The 14,072-nt window shown below is 38.4% G+C and overlaps 1 protein-coding gene across 2 annotated transcripts in view; it reads left to right on the plus strand.

Moving 5' to 3' along the window:
* zgc:173742 (DNA topoisomerase I, mitochondrial) overlaps positions 1-14,072 on the plus strand; it is a 26,706-nt gene continuing 12,634 nt past the window's right edge. The window contains exons 1-12 of one of the 2 annotated variants that reach the window (XM_037978258.1): positions 1-46; positions 359-514; positions 2,206-2,260; positions 3,190-3,236; positions 7,394-7,510; positions 7,696-7,783; positions 7,911-8,038; positions 8,119-8,234; positions 10,012-10,133; positions 11,975-12,097; positions 12,176-12,363; positions 13,602-13,746. In XM_037978258.1, coding sequence (XP_037834186.1) covers positions 399-514; positions 2,206-2,260; positions 3,190-3,236; positions 7,394-7,510; positions 7,696-7,783; positions 7,911-8,038; positions 8,119-8,234; positions 10,012-10,133; positions 11,975-12,097; positions 12,176-12,363; positions 13,602-13,746 — 1,245 coding nt within the window. In that variant the 5' untranslated portion in view covers positions 1-46; positions 359-398. Of the gene's footprint in view, positions 140-358; positions 515-2,205; positions 2,261-3,189; positions 3,237-7,393; positions 7,511-7,695; positions 7,784-7,910; positions 8,039-8,118; positions 8,235-10,011; positions 10,134-11,974; positions 12,098-12,175; positions 12,364-13,601; positions 13,747-14,072 lie in introns of both variants that reach the window. The other variant, XM_017419022.3, reaches the window with a different exon arrangement.

The following is a 14,072-nucleotide window of genomic DNA, read 5'->3' on the forward strand; positions in this document are numbered from 1 at the left end:
TTCTTTGTCCAATCATAAGTCAGCTTGGAGTGACGACATCTCTCAGGTCAGAAGCAGCGTGCGAACTTCTGTTACTCGAATATAAATGTTCATGTCTTCGCGTTGGACTCGAAAAACAGCTCATATTGCTTAACAAGTGGTGAGAAAACTTATTTAGTTGATTTTCGTTTTAGCGACTCGTCGTAAACTTGTGTTCATTCTAATCTAATTCAACATTTTCATACATTTAATGCTGTTTGCGGAACTACTGTGTTAGCTAACTTGCTAACTCAAGAGACCAGGGCTTCGTTTGCTGGCTAGTTCGGATATATTCGATTTGCTGACCTTGATTCCCCCTCTTTTTCATATCTATGTGCAGCCGACCAGCTGTTATTAAAAGTGTCGCCTTCGTTTGAGAAATGGGAAGAGAGAAGGACGCTAAAGGGGACGGAAAAACCCAACACAAGGCAAAGAAGCTGAAGAGGCTGAGTGACTGTGGAAGCGCAGGTGCCGAGGGTGATCTTGTCAAGAACAGGTGAATGATGATGTGCTTGTGAGAGCAATCGAAAATGAGATGGATTTTGGAGGGGGTTTGCTGACGGCCAGAGTTTAGCTTACACTTTGTCATTATTCCATCATCAGAGACTGAGGAGCCATTATCAAATCAGTACCTTGAACCCCCGTGACATAATTGCACCATTAGAGCAGCTCCCCATTAATGTATGCTTATGATGTTGCTGCAGCTCATCCAGCATCTGTTCAGTATCGACACAGGACACACATCAAGGCTGGTTTTGCATGGAACATTGCCTTTCATGCTGTAGAAACGTGAAGACAAATTGACTTTGGGGGTGCCATATACTTGAAAACTTGATAAATAAGATGAGTCGCGTGGCTGTAAGTGTGTAAATGGAAAAAGACACAAAATGTAACTGGGAGAATGCTTTACCGGCTGATCTGTCAAGCCAGCTGGTGGCATCGAGTGCATTCATTCGTTTCACAGAGTACAGTGGATACTCCATCTTCATATGAATAAATTAATTTACTTTGATATCAGATGCGTTTATTACCATGCATATGTGAGCAGACAAATGAATGCGAAGTGATCTGTCATTGGCTTGTGTAATTGATGAGAGGAGAGAGATGAATCGACACCTGTAAGCGCCACTGGCAGTAGAGAGTAGTCAGCTTTCTGTGACAGCTAGTCTCATGTTATTTCATGGCACACTGACTGAATTAGTGATTAAGGATCAACTTATCCCCCTCAGCTGCGATACTCGTGGAACTAATTTTCCCGAGGACGTGCCTCTTGTGTTAACTGTTTCATTCCCTTAGACAAATACTCAAGTTTTAAAATGAAAAAGGAAAAAAAGTTAACACATCTGAGGAGTAATTGCAGCTCGTGTCAGACCCACCCCTGAACCAAGGAAAGGTCAAATTGAAACGACACGTTTGATGGTGTGTGGTAATCTTCTGCGACTCTGCTTGTCTATTTTATGACATTTTACAAAACGTTCTGACTAAAATTATCCTAACAAGGCAGAGACATGAGCCTAACACCAACTGAAGATGTTTTTAAGCCATCACTTGAAGCTCAGAGTATCTGTGATTTATGCTGGGTTCACACCAGTTCTGGTGGAGTACAGACCAAAATATGCAAAATTTACAAATCTTGTTGTGGAACACCTTCATTTATTTTATTACTACACTTTATGTTGATGTGCAACAAATAGCCAGACAATTAAAACAAACTTGTTGTGGATGGAAACGTCATTTTATTTGTAATGTCTACCTGGCTGGAAAAGTTTTACTGTGAATTTCTCACAGGTATTCTTAGTTAGTAAAGATCAAATTTATACTAAGATTGTGTACATAATTGTGGTATCTGGTTTGAATCAAATCAGAAGTTTACTTCATGTTTAGCTTACGTCCAAACCAACAAATGCATATTAAAATTAAATACACAAAGTTATTGTCTTACCCTGATTGGGCAAGTTTTCTCTTTTGATTTCAGTTGACAAAACTTACAAAAAAATGTAAAATATTCCAAATTTCAGCAGTTGTTGGATTAAAGTAAGCTAAATATAGATCTTTTTTTTGCAAGCATGCAATGCTGTGAGAATAACAAAAGAAAAACAAAGTATAACAGAAACTAAATCTCTTACAAGTTGTTGTTCCCTCTTCTCACATTGTCATCCTTTTTTTGGTTGTCGTATTGTTTATCAGCACAAAGACAAATAGATCTAAAGAGAAGACGCATAATTCAAAGTCTCCCAAGAAGGTAAAATACTGACCTTTACTATCTGTATTTATTATATACTACATTGGGCTAGCAGTAGCTCAAATACTGCAATGGAGATTAGAGATATATTTCTTCTTGATGAGAGAAAAAGGATTTTTCAAAACATCGTCATTCATATAAGCTTCAGAAATCCATTGCATTATATCAGCAGTGGATGGGGGTAGTTAAAGCAGTATAGTCAAACGGCAAAATCTGCAGCTTAAATTTAAAGTATATGGAGCAGGTTTTACTCCTGTTCACTTTGTGGAGACACTCAGAAAAACATACATTAGGAAAGCAGAGTATTGCTTTACATTATTGATTATGCGATCTGTGGGATACTTCTAATCAGATGATTTGAAGCCAAACTAACCCACCACCGTTCTGCATACTTATTCATTAATGTGACTGCAGCCACTTAGACGTGTGCTGTTTTTAAAGTGAGGTTTATATCTAACTACACCTCATCTAGTAAAGTAGCTGTTGCCAAACGTTATGGAGAAGCACCACAGGGCTCATTTAAACATGACACTGACACATTCACTTCCTGCCAGATTAATGAAAAGTAGTGGACTTTTAAAAGGCACTAAACTTTTAAAAAAAAAAAAGAAAAAGCAAATCTTTGCTCTACAGAAGCTGGAAACTAAATGATTTTTGTGGAATTACATTCATTTTTTCTGTTGATTGCTTTATACAATTATTTTGTTTACATTCCCGCAGAGATTGAAGATCTGTGTAGGTGTTTAGAGGTTGCTTTATTTAACCTTGTGTTCAACAGTTTCAGAGATTTTTTTTACATACTATGAGTAAAATATTTCAATATTAAATGTAATCTCTAACAGTTTTGGTTGTATAGAATTTAGGACATTATGCAGGATTACAGGTCAGCTTTGTGACTTCTGACAGCTTTTTAATATCTTCTCTTTTAGGTCAAGAAACTTAAGACTGAAACCCAGGAATCAGTCAGCAATTCCAGGTAGGGAATAATGTCTAATTCCTGGAGATGAAGTACTATTAAAGTCCGAAACAATAAACTGACAAACAGTTATATTGCAAACGGGCCAACAATCCTTTTTTTCCCCTCTTCTTCCATCCCGAGGTGATGAAAATTGATTCTTATGTTTTGATGTTTCGGGGCCCGGGACAGAGCCGTTCTCATTTTGCAAAATGTGCTAAGCTGTCTCAGAAAATTAATTTTACTTTGTATCAAAGACAAATATCTGTGGATCGTCATGGAAGTAACAAATGAGAGAGCATGGTTTCAGTGGCTGGGTGCTCAGCAGGAAGTTGCATCGATGGCAGACTCTGGCCGAAGACCTGCTGAGTCAAATCTGTCTCACAGCAGTATTTCTGTACAGTTGGTAATGGATTGTTTCCCCAACGTAGATTTAACCCAGCCCAATGTGATATGTGACATTTTGAACGATATGTCAAGAAGGATATGTTGTGAAGTCTTTGCTGCAGGTGGTGAATGTCCCTCTTCGGTGTGTGGGACATATTCACAGTGCTGGCTCGGAGGGGTCATCAGTTTATAGCGGGCACTACAGTGGTCTCAGTCTTTAAGAAGAAAGGATGGTGGCAACCTCAACATCCGATGTCTGAAATTCCATACAAAAACCAGGTCCATATGCGCCAAAGAGCTCATGTATGCTAACAGTGTAGCTCTGGTATCACACTCTGAAGCAGAACTTCAGGGCATACTCAGCTCATTCCACACTGCAGCTAACAGCCAACAGCCTTGGCCTCACGGTAGTGATGCTCCAAGCTGTTCCTGGACCTGTACCCGCTGACACCACCATCCAAGTGAGCAGCAACTTGCTCTACACTGCAAAGCACTACACGTACCTTGGCAGTACCCTCTCAAAAAACAACAGTTTAGACAAAGAAATAGAAAAGTGAATCAGTGCTGCTTCGGCTGCGTTTGGGAAACTCCAGAACCAAGATTAGAAATGCCCTGGCATCCACCTACAAGCCAAATGCAAGGTCTACAAAGCTGTTGTGCCTGCTCTACACAGCTGAAACATACATACTAAACCGCCAGCACATTCACCATTTATGAGTACAGATGTCCCATCTTTGTCAGCTCCTCAATGTCAACTGGAAAGACAAGTTCTCCAACTCTGAAGTAAGGAAGCATGCTAACATCCCCAGTTTAGAAACACTGCTTACTTAAAGTCAGCTTAGGTGACTGCCGACAGCTGTCTTCAACTGAGAGCTCCAGCATGGCAGGGAAGAAGTAGGTCGTCCAAAGCTTGGATACAAAGACTGTGTCAAGCTGCATTTGTCATCATGCAACATTCCCCTTTCCACCTGGGAGACTGCCTGGCAGCACCACACCAATGAGGCAGTCGCCATCGTCGAAGCAACCAACCAACCAACCAACCAACCAACCAACCAACCCGACCTCATCTGGAGTCGATGCAGGCTCCTGTCCGCACTGTGGCAGGGTCTGTCGTCACCATATTGGACTCTACTCCCACACTAGAAGTTGCCATCCTGCACAGCCCTGAGTGACAGCTTCCAAAGGATATGTCAATTTGGAAAACAGTTTTGCTACATTTCATCCTGTGAGTTTCTTGTAACGATTCAGGGTGAGAGCTGTGCTGCTTGAGCGAGTTTTATGCAGGGAGGAAAGCTAAGGCCTCGCAGCGGCGTTGGTGAAGAAACGTGCCGCTATTAGAAACACAAACCGTAAATGTCAATGAAAACAGTGACCCACCCTTCTTTGTATAGCTTTTTATAGATTTTGGTCAGTGGTGCAGTATATAACAAAACAAAAGTGATACTTTACATCAACTCTCTTTTTTTTTTTCTCCTGGTGACCAACTCATCAAAATATACTTCAATTTTTAAGGTTGGCTGAGAAAAGAGCATAAAGAACATTTGACAAAGGCTCTTTCCTTGTCTTTAATCAAAAAGAGCATTTGCTCACAAGTAGTTGACCCTGTTCAAGGATAGGAATATTGATGTATTTGTAATTACCTCAGGAATGGATGTGATTGTGACACACTGTGACACTTGCTGGCTGGAACTGGAGTTCTTGCATTTACTTGTCACATTAGAAATCCATCTGTCCCTGATGGAAGCTGTGATGAGCAAAACCTTATGCAAAGGGGAACCTGCTGTAACTAATTTAGTCAGTGTGGGTCTGCGTTGCCAGTTTTATCCTGTAGTTCTGTCAGATGCAATTCCTGTCTATTTTTGTATGAATGTAATAGTAGTATTTTTGCTTTTGTCAGCCTAATATCTTTATAAAAACTGCTGTTCTCTCGGGAACAGTTGCTTGAAATAAGTAGGTGTGGCAATAGGTTAAAGTGTTTGCTTACAATAAAGCTTTCTGAACAAGTGCAGCTAACATGCAGCATGTGCATGTGAACTGTGTCAGCAGGTTCTGCTTTACCAATAAAGTGCTGACTGTGGACCTCCTTGTATAATTTATTTTTGCAGACTTATATTATTCTGAAAAGAACATATTAAGTGCAGCAAAAAAAAGCTTTACGAGGGATTTTAGGTGTGGCTGAAGAAGTTAAATGTGACGCTTTCAGTATATATTTTCCTTCTGTTTTAGTGAATCCTAAAGCCATTTTCTTTGACTGTAAAATGTAGATCTCAGAACATGATTGTTTAATGCATGAGCTTATATACTTTAATAAGAAAGACCAGATGGAGTCATGAGCAGAAAATCTGATTAGGTTCATTACCTTTAATTCAAAGCCATCAGGGGAAGTTTCAGGTGGTACCTCACTGGGCTGTAATTAGTGGTGAACAGAATCCATAAGAGTCTCCAGAACGTTTTGTGACTTTTGCAGTGGTTCTTTATTTCCTTGCATGAGTGACAGAGTCCTGTCGCTTGAGTTTTGAAAGTGTTTTCATAATAGTTGTTGCGGGCATCTCACGTCTCAGACCCACCTGAGTTGTGTCATAGGCATCTCCAAGCTGTCTCAGGCACAGGAGCCCTCCTCTGACAGAAAAAATCTGAGGCATCAGTTCAAGCCTTCAAAACACTGATTGTAAATAATAATTATGGACAAACTGGTCCAAATATTTACTTAAAAAATGTACTCCAACGGATCAAATTATAAATTTAATGGGGTTATGATTTGGGCAAAGATTGGCAACAATCTTTACGGCCAAGAATGCAGTTTTGAAAGCTGAGCACGCAAACATAAGCTGTGATTTTCAAAAACTGTCCATTCGAACCACAGCCACACCCAGAATTCAATGAGACTGCAATGAAGAATTTGCAAATTTTCTTACAATTTTTCTCACAATTTTGAGTCACTAACTAGTCTCCAACAGTCACAGCCCAGTGAGATACCACCTTTAACCTCATGGGTAGTTGCTACTATACAGACTTGGATTTGGGATTTAGAAGAACAATTTGTGCAACAGTGCTGGACATTTTTGAGTCTTTTATTATAAACTTTGTCACCCATTGCCGGAACATGTTGATATTTACATGTTGTGAAATATTAAGGCGACCTTGGACACAAGTTATTTTCTTCTCTCCAGGGAAAATCTGAGCTCAGTTCTATAATTTTTTGTCTATTCCTAAATGCTGCAATTATGCCATTATCATTACCGTTTTGACAATGTTTCTTAATTACTACAATCATGAGTGATTACTTGTGGTCAGTAAATTTTGTACTTAAAGATTTTTTTCTTTGTATTTTATGTGGAAGTATAATTTTTAGCCTAACTGTGGCCATCAGTTTAACAGCAAGAATAAAATGATCCATTCAGCTTTTTATGTCTGATGATTAGGTTTTAAATGGGGATAAATTTAGTATTAAAAATTCAAATCAGATTAAATAAAAATAAGAAAATGTGCAACACTAAAATTTTCAGAATGTGTTTGTCTTATAATGTTTAAGTAGGGTCTCAGTGGGGTCAAATTAATTAAAACTGTAATTGAAAACATTACTTACCCCCTGCAATTTGTGGAATTGGATTTTAAAAAGGGTGGTTGCCATCTTGCTATAAACCTAAAGCTGCAGCGGCAGTTTGAAATGACTTTTTCTTTCTTAACAGCATTAATGTTTCAGCTAAAATGTGCAACTCACTGATACTGCAAACAGCATGGACTTGGGATTAGAAGAATACAAAAAAAATCCTCTTTTTTTGTGATTTTAGTGTCTCTGTAAAACAAGAGCCACAAGATGATGACTTCACTGCAAATAAAGGTGTGAAGAGAAAAAGGATTAAAGATGAACCAATGGAAGGGACTTCACAATACACTGCATCACCTACGTGAGTCTGATTGGGTTTGTCTGAGCTGCAAATTTGAATTAAATCAAGCATTTATTTTTACTTTTAGTCTTCCCAATTTTAGTTGGCAGCTATTTTCTCATGGAAAATGTTTGTGTGTAAATGCTTGACCCTTTTTCATTTAATATTGTGTAAACCACTGTCTTTCTGTTTCCCAATTCCTGCAGCTTAAAGAGAAAAGATAAGCAACATAGTCATGACGAAGAAAGTGAAGGAGAAGCTCAGAAAAAGAAGTCCAAAGTGAAAACCGAAAAGGTAAACATTTGTCTTGCCAGTAATCTTTTTCCATCTGCAACACTTGTTAGGTAAAGTGGTTTTTCTGAAAATGCAGGTCACAGTAGGAGTGTTTGAATCCACATCTTAAGTGTTTATCTCTGCGCAGACAGTAAAGAAAGAGGAAGGAGAGCATCCGGTCTCAAAAAAAGTGAAGAGGACAAAGGAGGAGATTGAGGAAGTGAGACAGCTGAAGATCAGAAAGAAGGAAGAGGAGGAGCAGAATCGCTGGAGATGGTGGGGAAACGCTGCCCTTTTCATCCTGCTTTGACATGCCTCCCTCAATTTTTTTTCTCATCATGTTGTTTTTTTGTCAGGTGGGAGGAAGAGAAGTACGAAGATGGAGTGAAATGGAAGTTCTTGGAACACAATGGACCCTACTTCCCCCCTGAGTACCAGCCTTTTCCTGACAATATTCACTTCTACTACAATGGTCAGTCTGGCAGAGAGTGTTAGAACAATTCTTACATTGTTTTTATTGTTTATTTTACCACAACTCTTGTAGCTTCTAAGTACTTTAATTATAAATATTAACAGTTCATGCGCTACATTATCAGATGCACTTAGTAGTTTTATTTACATGAGTTCCAGTCTGATTCCAGATGTATGTGCTGAAGCCATCATAGCCCATCACAGTGGGTTAGTTTATGAATGAACTTTAATGGTAATAATGCAACCAGCTGCAACTTACAAGCGTTTTTACACATAAAATCTGGACAGTGTTTGGAGAATCAGATCCAGAAGTTTTTCCAAGTTCCTTACAATATTTGGTATTCAAAAAAATGCACTCTAACTACTGTAAAATACTCTGCTTTGATTCAGTAACAGAAGCCATGACAATTAGGAAAATTCTCAAGTTATTAATATTATCTGCCAGTTACCTGCTTTAGAGTATTTTTAAGGCGGCAGTGAGCCATTAGCTGGACTTCACAACCAGGGGGTGAGGGCCAAGTGTGTTCAGAGTGCATGGTTTTCAGAGTAAGCTGCATTACTTCTTTTCTTTCAAAACACATTCCTTCTAGACTAATCTTTATATTATTTTGGATAATAACTTATGTGGTCTGGCCTGCAGCTTCAAAATTGTCCATTATTCATAAAATTGTTATAAAATGACAAAGTAAAGAAGATAAAGGACAATGTTTTTGGAAACATTCAACCTGTTTTACACAGCCAAGTCATAATCAGTATTGTGGCTGCAATGAGAATGATATTAAAGACTTGATATGCTGAACTTCACAGCTTTTTGTAATGCCTGAGAGGCTTTACTCTGTTAGCATTTTACATGTATGAGTGAAAATTAGAGTGTGTGTGTGGATATGCATAATTATTTGGTTGCACTGCAGATTAATTTTCTTTTGATTCCTGGAGCCAGGTGTTTAAAATGTTCTGGCAGAACTGGAAATATTTCAGTTTGTGCAATGAAAGATGCTAATTTAGTCTTCTGAATGCTGTCAAAGTCAACATTTCAGTCAATCTGCATTTAATGGTGCAATAAAAAAACAAAACTTGTTTCCATTAATTCATTACATTTTCTTGTTTGTTTTAGTTTAGGAGTTTAATGAAAAGTTGGAATTTTGCAAAACGCTGTCAGTAAATTACAAGTTTCTTGTATCTCAGAAGTTAAAACCAATCTGAGAGATGAAAAAAATAAATAAAATGGAAAGTTTTAAAACAGTGAATTTGTTTAAAGGCAAGTTATGACGCTAAGAAACTTGGAGACTGACTGTCTTACACACACACACACACACACACACACACACAGTTGGATCTTTAGGATGCCAGACGTGTATTGGGTGAAACACTGATTGATGACTGTGATTGTTTTTGCTACGTTTAGCAGTCTAACCACAATGCTGTCTAATGGGAGTTGGTTTGATCTGTTAATTCCTGTGCGTGCGCGCTCTTGTTTGTGTAACTCATTGGTAGCAGTGGTCTTGAATATAGATATCTGTCCTTGTCTTTGAACTTACCTCTACAAATACATGGATTAGTTTGGGACCTCTCCAGAGGAGTGGAGGAAGGTGGTGTTACATGTTGGATTTTCGTCGAACCCGTGTGCGTCTAAAGGCTTATGTTGGATTGAGAATGAGACGTCTTGATAAAAGTAGGGTATGACAATAAGGCTGGAAAGAATTGACGACGCTTATGCAGTTAAATGTGCCTTTTGGTTGGGGTAAAAAACAAAGCGACAAGTTTGTGTTTTTGTTTAGGTAAGAAGGTGAAGCTGAGCCTGGCGGCAGAAGAAGTGGCGGTTTTCTTTGCCCAGATGCTGGACCACGAGTACACAACAAAGAAGGTGTTTCGGGAGAACTTCTTTAAAGATTGGAGGAAGGTAAAAACCTAACATCACAGAAGTAGAACAAACTTAACCCAGAAGAATGACTGTGTAAATAATTTAGTACCTGTTGGCCCTGAGAGTACATGGTAATCCTCTCAGAACAATAAGCAGGTATGTCTGATTGGTGCATAACTGCTCCAAAAGTTTCTGTTCATGAAACATTCGGGTATAGTTCTGGCTCGTCTGTATCCCAACTGTGTGCTGCTAACAGAAGGATATGCATGTGTAAATACAGAATGAGTGTGTGATTGTGACATGTACAACCTCATTGGTGTCTGTCAGGATGTCCTCTGTATAGAGAAAACATGGTGCCAAGCCTCAAGGCATATCATGCAGAATTAATTTTGCGCTTCTTAGTGCTCAATGCTCTTGAAAATACGATTTATGTGAAAGCATTGATATGCTAATCCAGACAACTAGCTTCCCTGCATATGAACAAATCCAATTATACTGTTTTATTATAGCCGGAAAAACCCCCTCCTCGCTTCACTGCCCTCTGTGCCCGCCCACTGTCTGCTGTCAGTCAAGCTTAGGCACACTGACTGACTGCATGTCCACACTGAGGTGTGTCTTTGTACGCTTGTTCAGGGGTTGGTTTTTGCATCTCATTTTTAATGAGCAAAGATAACAGAACTGGTTACATCAGTATTTATCTGAACAGCCTGAATAATAGGAGTCATTATCATTTTTTTTCTTAATACCCATTTAAAGTCCTCATTACATTGTTTGTGTTTGCGTATGATGTCCAGTTTTGTTGGCTCAGCACTCACGAAGCAATGAGTGGAGACTGTAAAATCAGAGTGTTCAGGTCTTTTATTAGCCCTATTTATCATCTGCTGCCAAAGATGAGAGGTGATGATGTTTTCTCCTGTGTCTGTACTCATGCCTTTGTTCATTTGTCTGTAGCTTTAGCAAAATATCTTGTGAAGTAGTGGAAGGGTTTTAATGAGACACTTCTGGCTGGATCTAATTCTAAGTTTTGGAGTCGAGCCCATTCAGAATGACCACCACAGCTAAGCGACATTACCAAACACAAAAATGGCTTGAACTCAGATCTGACAGACATTGAGCTATAATTTACACACATTCCAAGCGCTAACAGATCATATGAGATATCATAATAAAGTTATTTTCAAGGTTTGGGTAGTTATAACTTCATCATTTCTCAACAAAAAATAATTAAGTTCTAAAAGGTGGTGGGCAATATATGTTCCTTCGAGGAATCGCAGACCTTTAATTACAGTATGAAATGCTGCTCAAGCCCAATATAACTTGGAAAAAAAGATGTTCTTCACTACAGACACAGAATTGCTTACATCTAGTTCCTACATCATTATTTTTTTGCTTCCCTTTTAGATACTAAAGGGTTATGTGATATTTTAGCACTATAAACCTCCAGAGATACGCTGCCATCGAGTTTCTCTTTATTGATGTCCTGGTAGTGACCACTTTGATCCGGAGACCTGATGTGTAGTAACCTCGAAAACATGGACAATTACAGTTTAGCTCATGTCAGCTGCAGTGCCGCCGCTCTCTGTGCACCGCTGTGTAAAAAGTTGTTAAGCAGATTTGGCACTAGCTTTCTCCACCACTGACTGCATATAAAAGATCACAGATTGTGAAAAGTAAAGCCACTGCAGAAAGGCTTTAAAGTACAATACCACAGAAAATACAGCTATTGTTGTTTTGAATAAGCTCTATGCATTATTTAAGTATAGTTCTTTTAGTTTAATAAGTAACTTGAAAGTTGGGTGTAGCTATGATCTTTATTGAAATTGAAGCTTTAAAATATTAGACTTCCTTTTTTTTTTTTGGAACACTGTTTGTCTCTTTAGGAAATGACCCCTGAGGAGAGGTCACTGATTCAAGATCTTGAAAAGTGTGACTTTGGAGAAATTCATGCCATGCATAAAGCCAAAGTGGAGGCTAGAAAAAACATGAGCAAGGAGGAAAAACTGGTAAAGCTCTTTTTTTTTCTCCTCCTATAATCTTTATGAAGACTGCACATTGGTGACTGATAATTTGTACTGTTGTAGGCTTTGAAAGAAGCCAATCAGAAGATAGTGGTCGATTATGGCTACTGTCTGCTGGATCACCACAAAGAACGAATTGGAAATTTTAAGATTGAGCCTCCAGGTCTGTTCCGAGGAAGAGGCGAACATCCCAAACAGGGAATGCTGAAAAAGAGGATCCAACCTGAAGATGTCATCATCAACTGCAGCAGGTAAGGTCGATTCTGCTGAAAAGATTAAATCCTCTTAGTTGTAACAACACAGTGGAAGTTTCTCTTTCTGTCCTTCACACAACTCAAAAACAAAACCGAACTTTTATTTCAGTCGTATTTATGACAACTTGAATTTTGGTTATTGTAATTTTGGCAGTGCTTTTTCTTATTCATTTATTCACATTATTATTACTTTTATTCTTTGCGTTTGTTTATTTGTTTGATTGATTGATGGAGGAAATGGCACGCACTGTGCTAAACAATAACATGGCTGTCAGTTTTCTGCCAATCTGTCATCCTTACAACCCCAAACCACCTTTCTTTTCTCTCTTTTTAAGTTGACAGAAAATATTTAGGATTTTCAAGTTGGTTTTAATCTATTTGAGTGTAAATTACTGATGGTGCAAAAACATTTCTGTCCCACCTTTTGTGATCAGCAGCCTTTAAACTTTTCATTTTAATGTCACTAAGCAAATAAAGTTAATGATTGTTGTTAGTGTTTTACAACAGTATAGAAAAGATATCAACGGAGATATCATTATGATAGGTTTGATAATCTACCCCTAATTTTATGGCCATTTGCGTTTATTTGAGTTGAATTAAACAAAAGAAGCCTTAAAATGAGAGGATCAGGGGGAAGAAAGAGGAGAGGGGCAACTTGATGGATGAACTGATAGATTTGCCTCTGCTTTGTACACAGTAGTTATTTCAACTTTTAAAACAAATCCATCATGCCTCACAAGCCTTTTTTTTTTAAATCTGAAGCACATTTCTTTAGAAAAACGTTTTACTACTTTTTAAATTTGAGTAACAATTGTCTTCCCGTCAAAATGGTTCCTTCAAACAATGCTCCACACTGATGTACGCTTGTCAGTCTTACTTACCCGGTGGGATTAAATTACAGCTGAAAACAGATGCAATAACTGCACACAGCAGGGGTCTGATTGCTGAGATTTTTGTGTTCAAACCAAAACAAAAATGTGGTTAAGTTTTTGTTTTCTTTTCTTTCGTAAAGATGACTAACTGCTAGTAAAAAAAATAAAGTTAAATTTTAGTGAAATGATGGTGGAATAACAAAATAAAAAAAACAAAAATTTTGTTTATTTTCTCTGAATAAATGACATTGTGTCAAAGTAGCTTCAGTCCATATTTTCTCTCCAATTATCTGGGCCCCTGCAGTGGCCCTGGGACCCCAGGGAAACCTGCCTGTTTTATGGCTTATTGTCTCTTTCTGGCAGGGAATCCCAGATCCCCGTCCCACCTGCTGGTCACCGCTGGAAGGAAGTACGACACGACAACTCTGTGACATGGCTGGCCAGCTGGACTGAAAACATCCAGGGCTCCAATAAATACATCATGCTTAACGCAAACTCTAAACTCAAGGTAGTCTGCTTCAAATGGGGGAAATGGAGCTTTTCAACCAAGGGGGAAAAAATCAAGTTAAAGTTAAATGGCTTTTTTAGACCTGAAGAAAACTAGTTTGAAACACTTTTTTCATGACCAAGTTACTTATTTTTTTCAGTTACATTCCTGTATTTGTGGAATATTTATTTATTTTTTCATAGAAGCGGTTCAGCCTCTTTATTTAAAGTGCGGGCTTTGACCGGACCTGCTAACGGATGAGTTTTCTTTGAAGTGCAGTTCTGCTGCATCACCTAACCTCCGCTGAGCTTCAGTTGTCAGATTGTCCCTGAGGAATTATTTAGTTT

The sequence above is a fragment of the Kryptolebias marmoratus genome, linkage group LG11 (genome assembly GCF_001649575.2).
Source record: "Kryptolebias marmoratus isolate JLee-2015 linkage group LG11, ASM164957v2, whole genome shotgun sequence".
Lineage (NCBI taxonomy): Eukaryota > Metazoa > Chordata > Actinopteri > Cyprinodontiformes > Rivulidae > Kryptolebias > Kryptolebias marmoratus.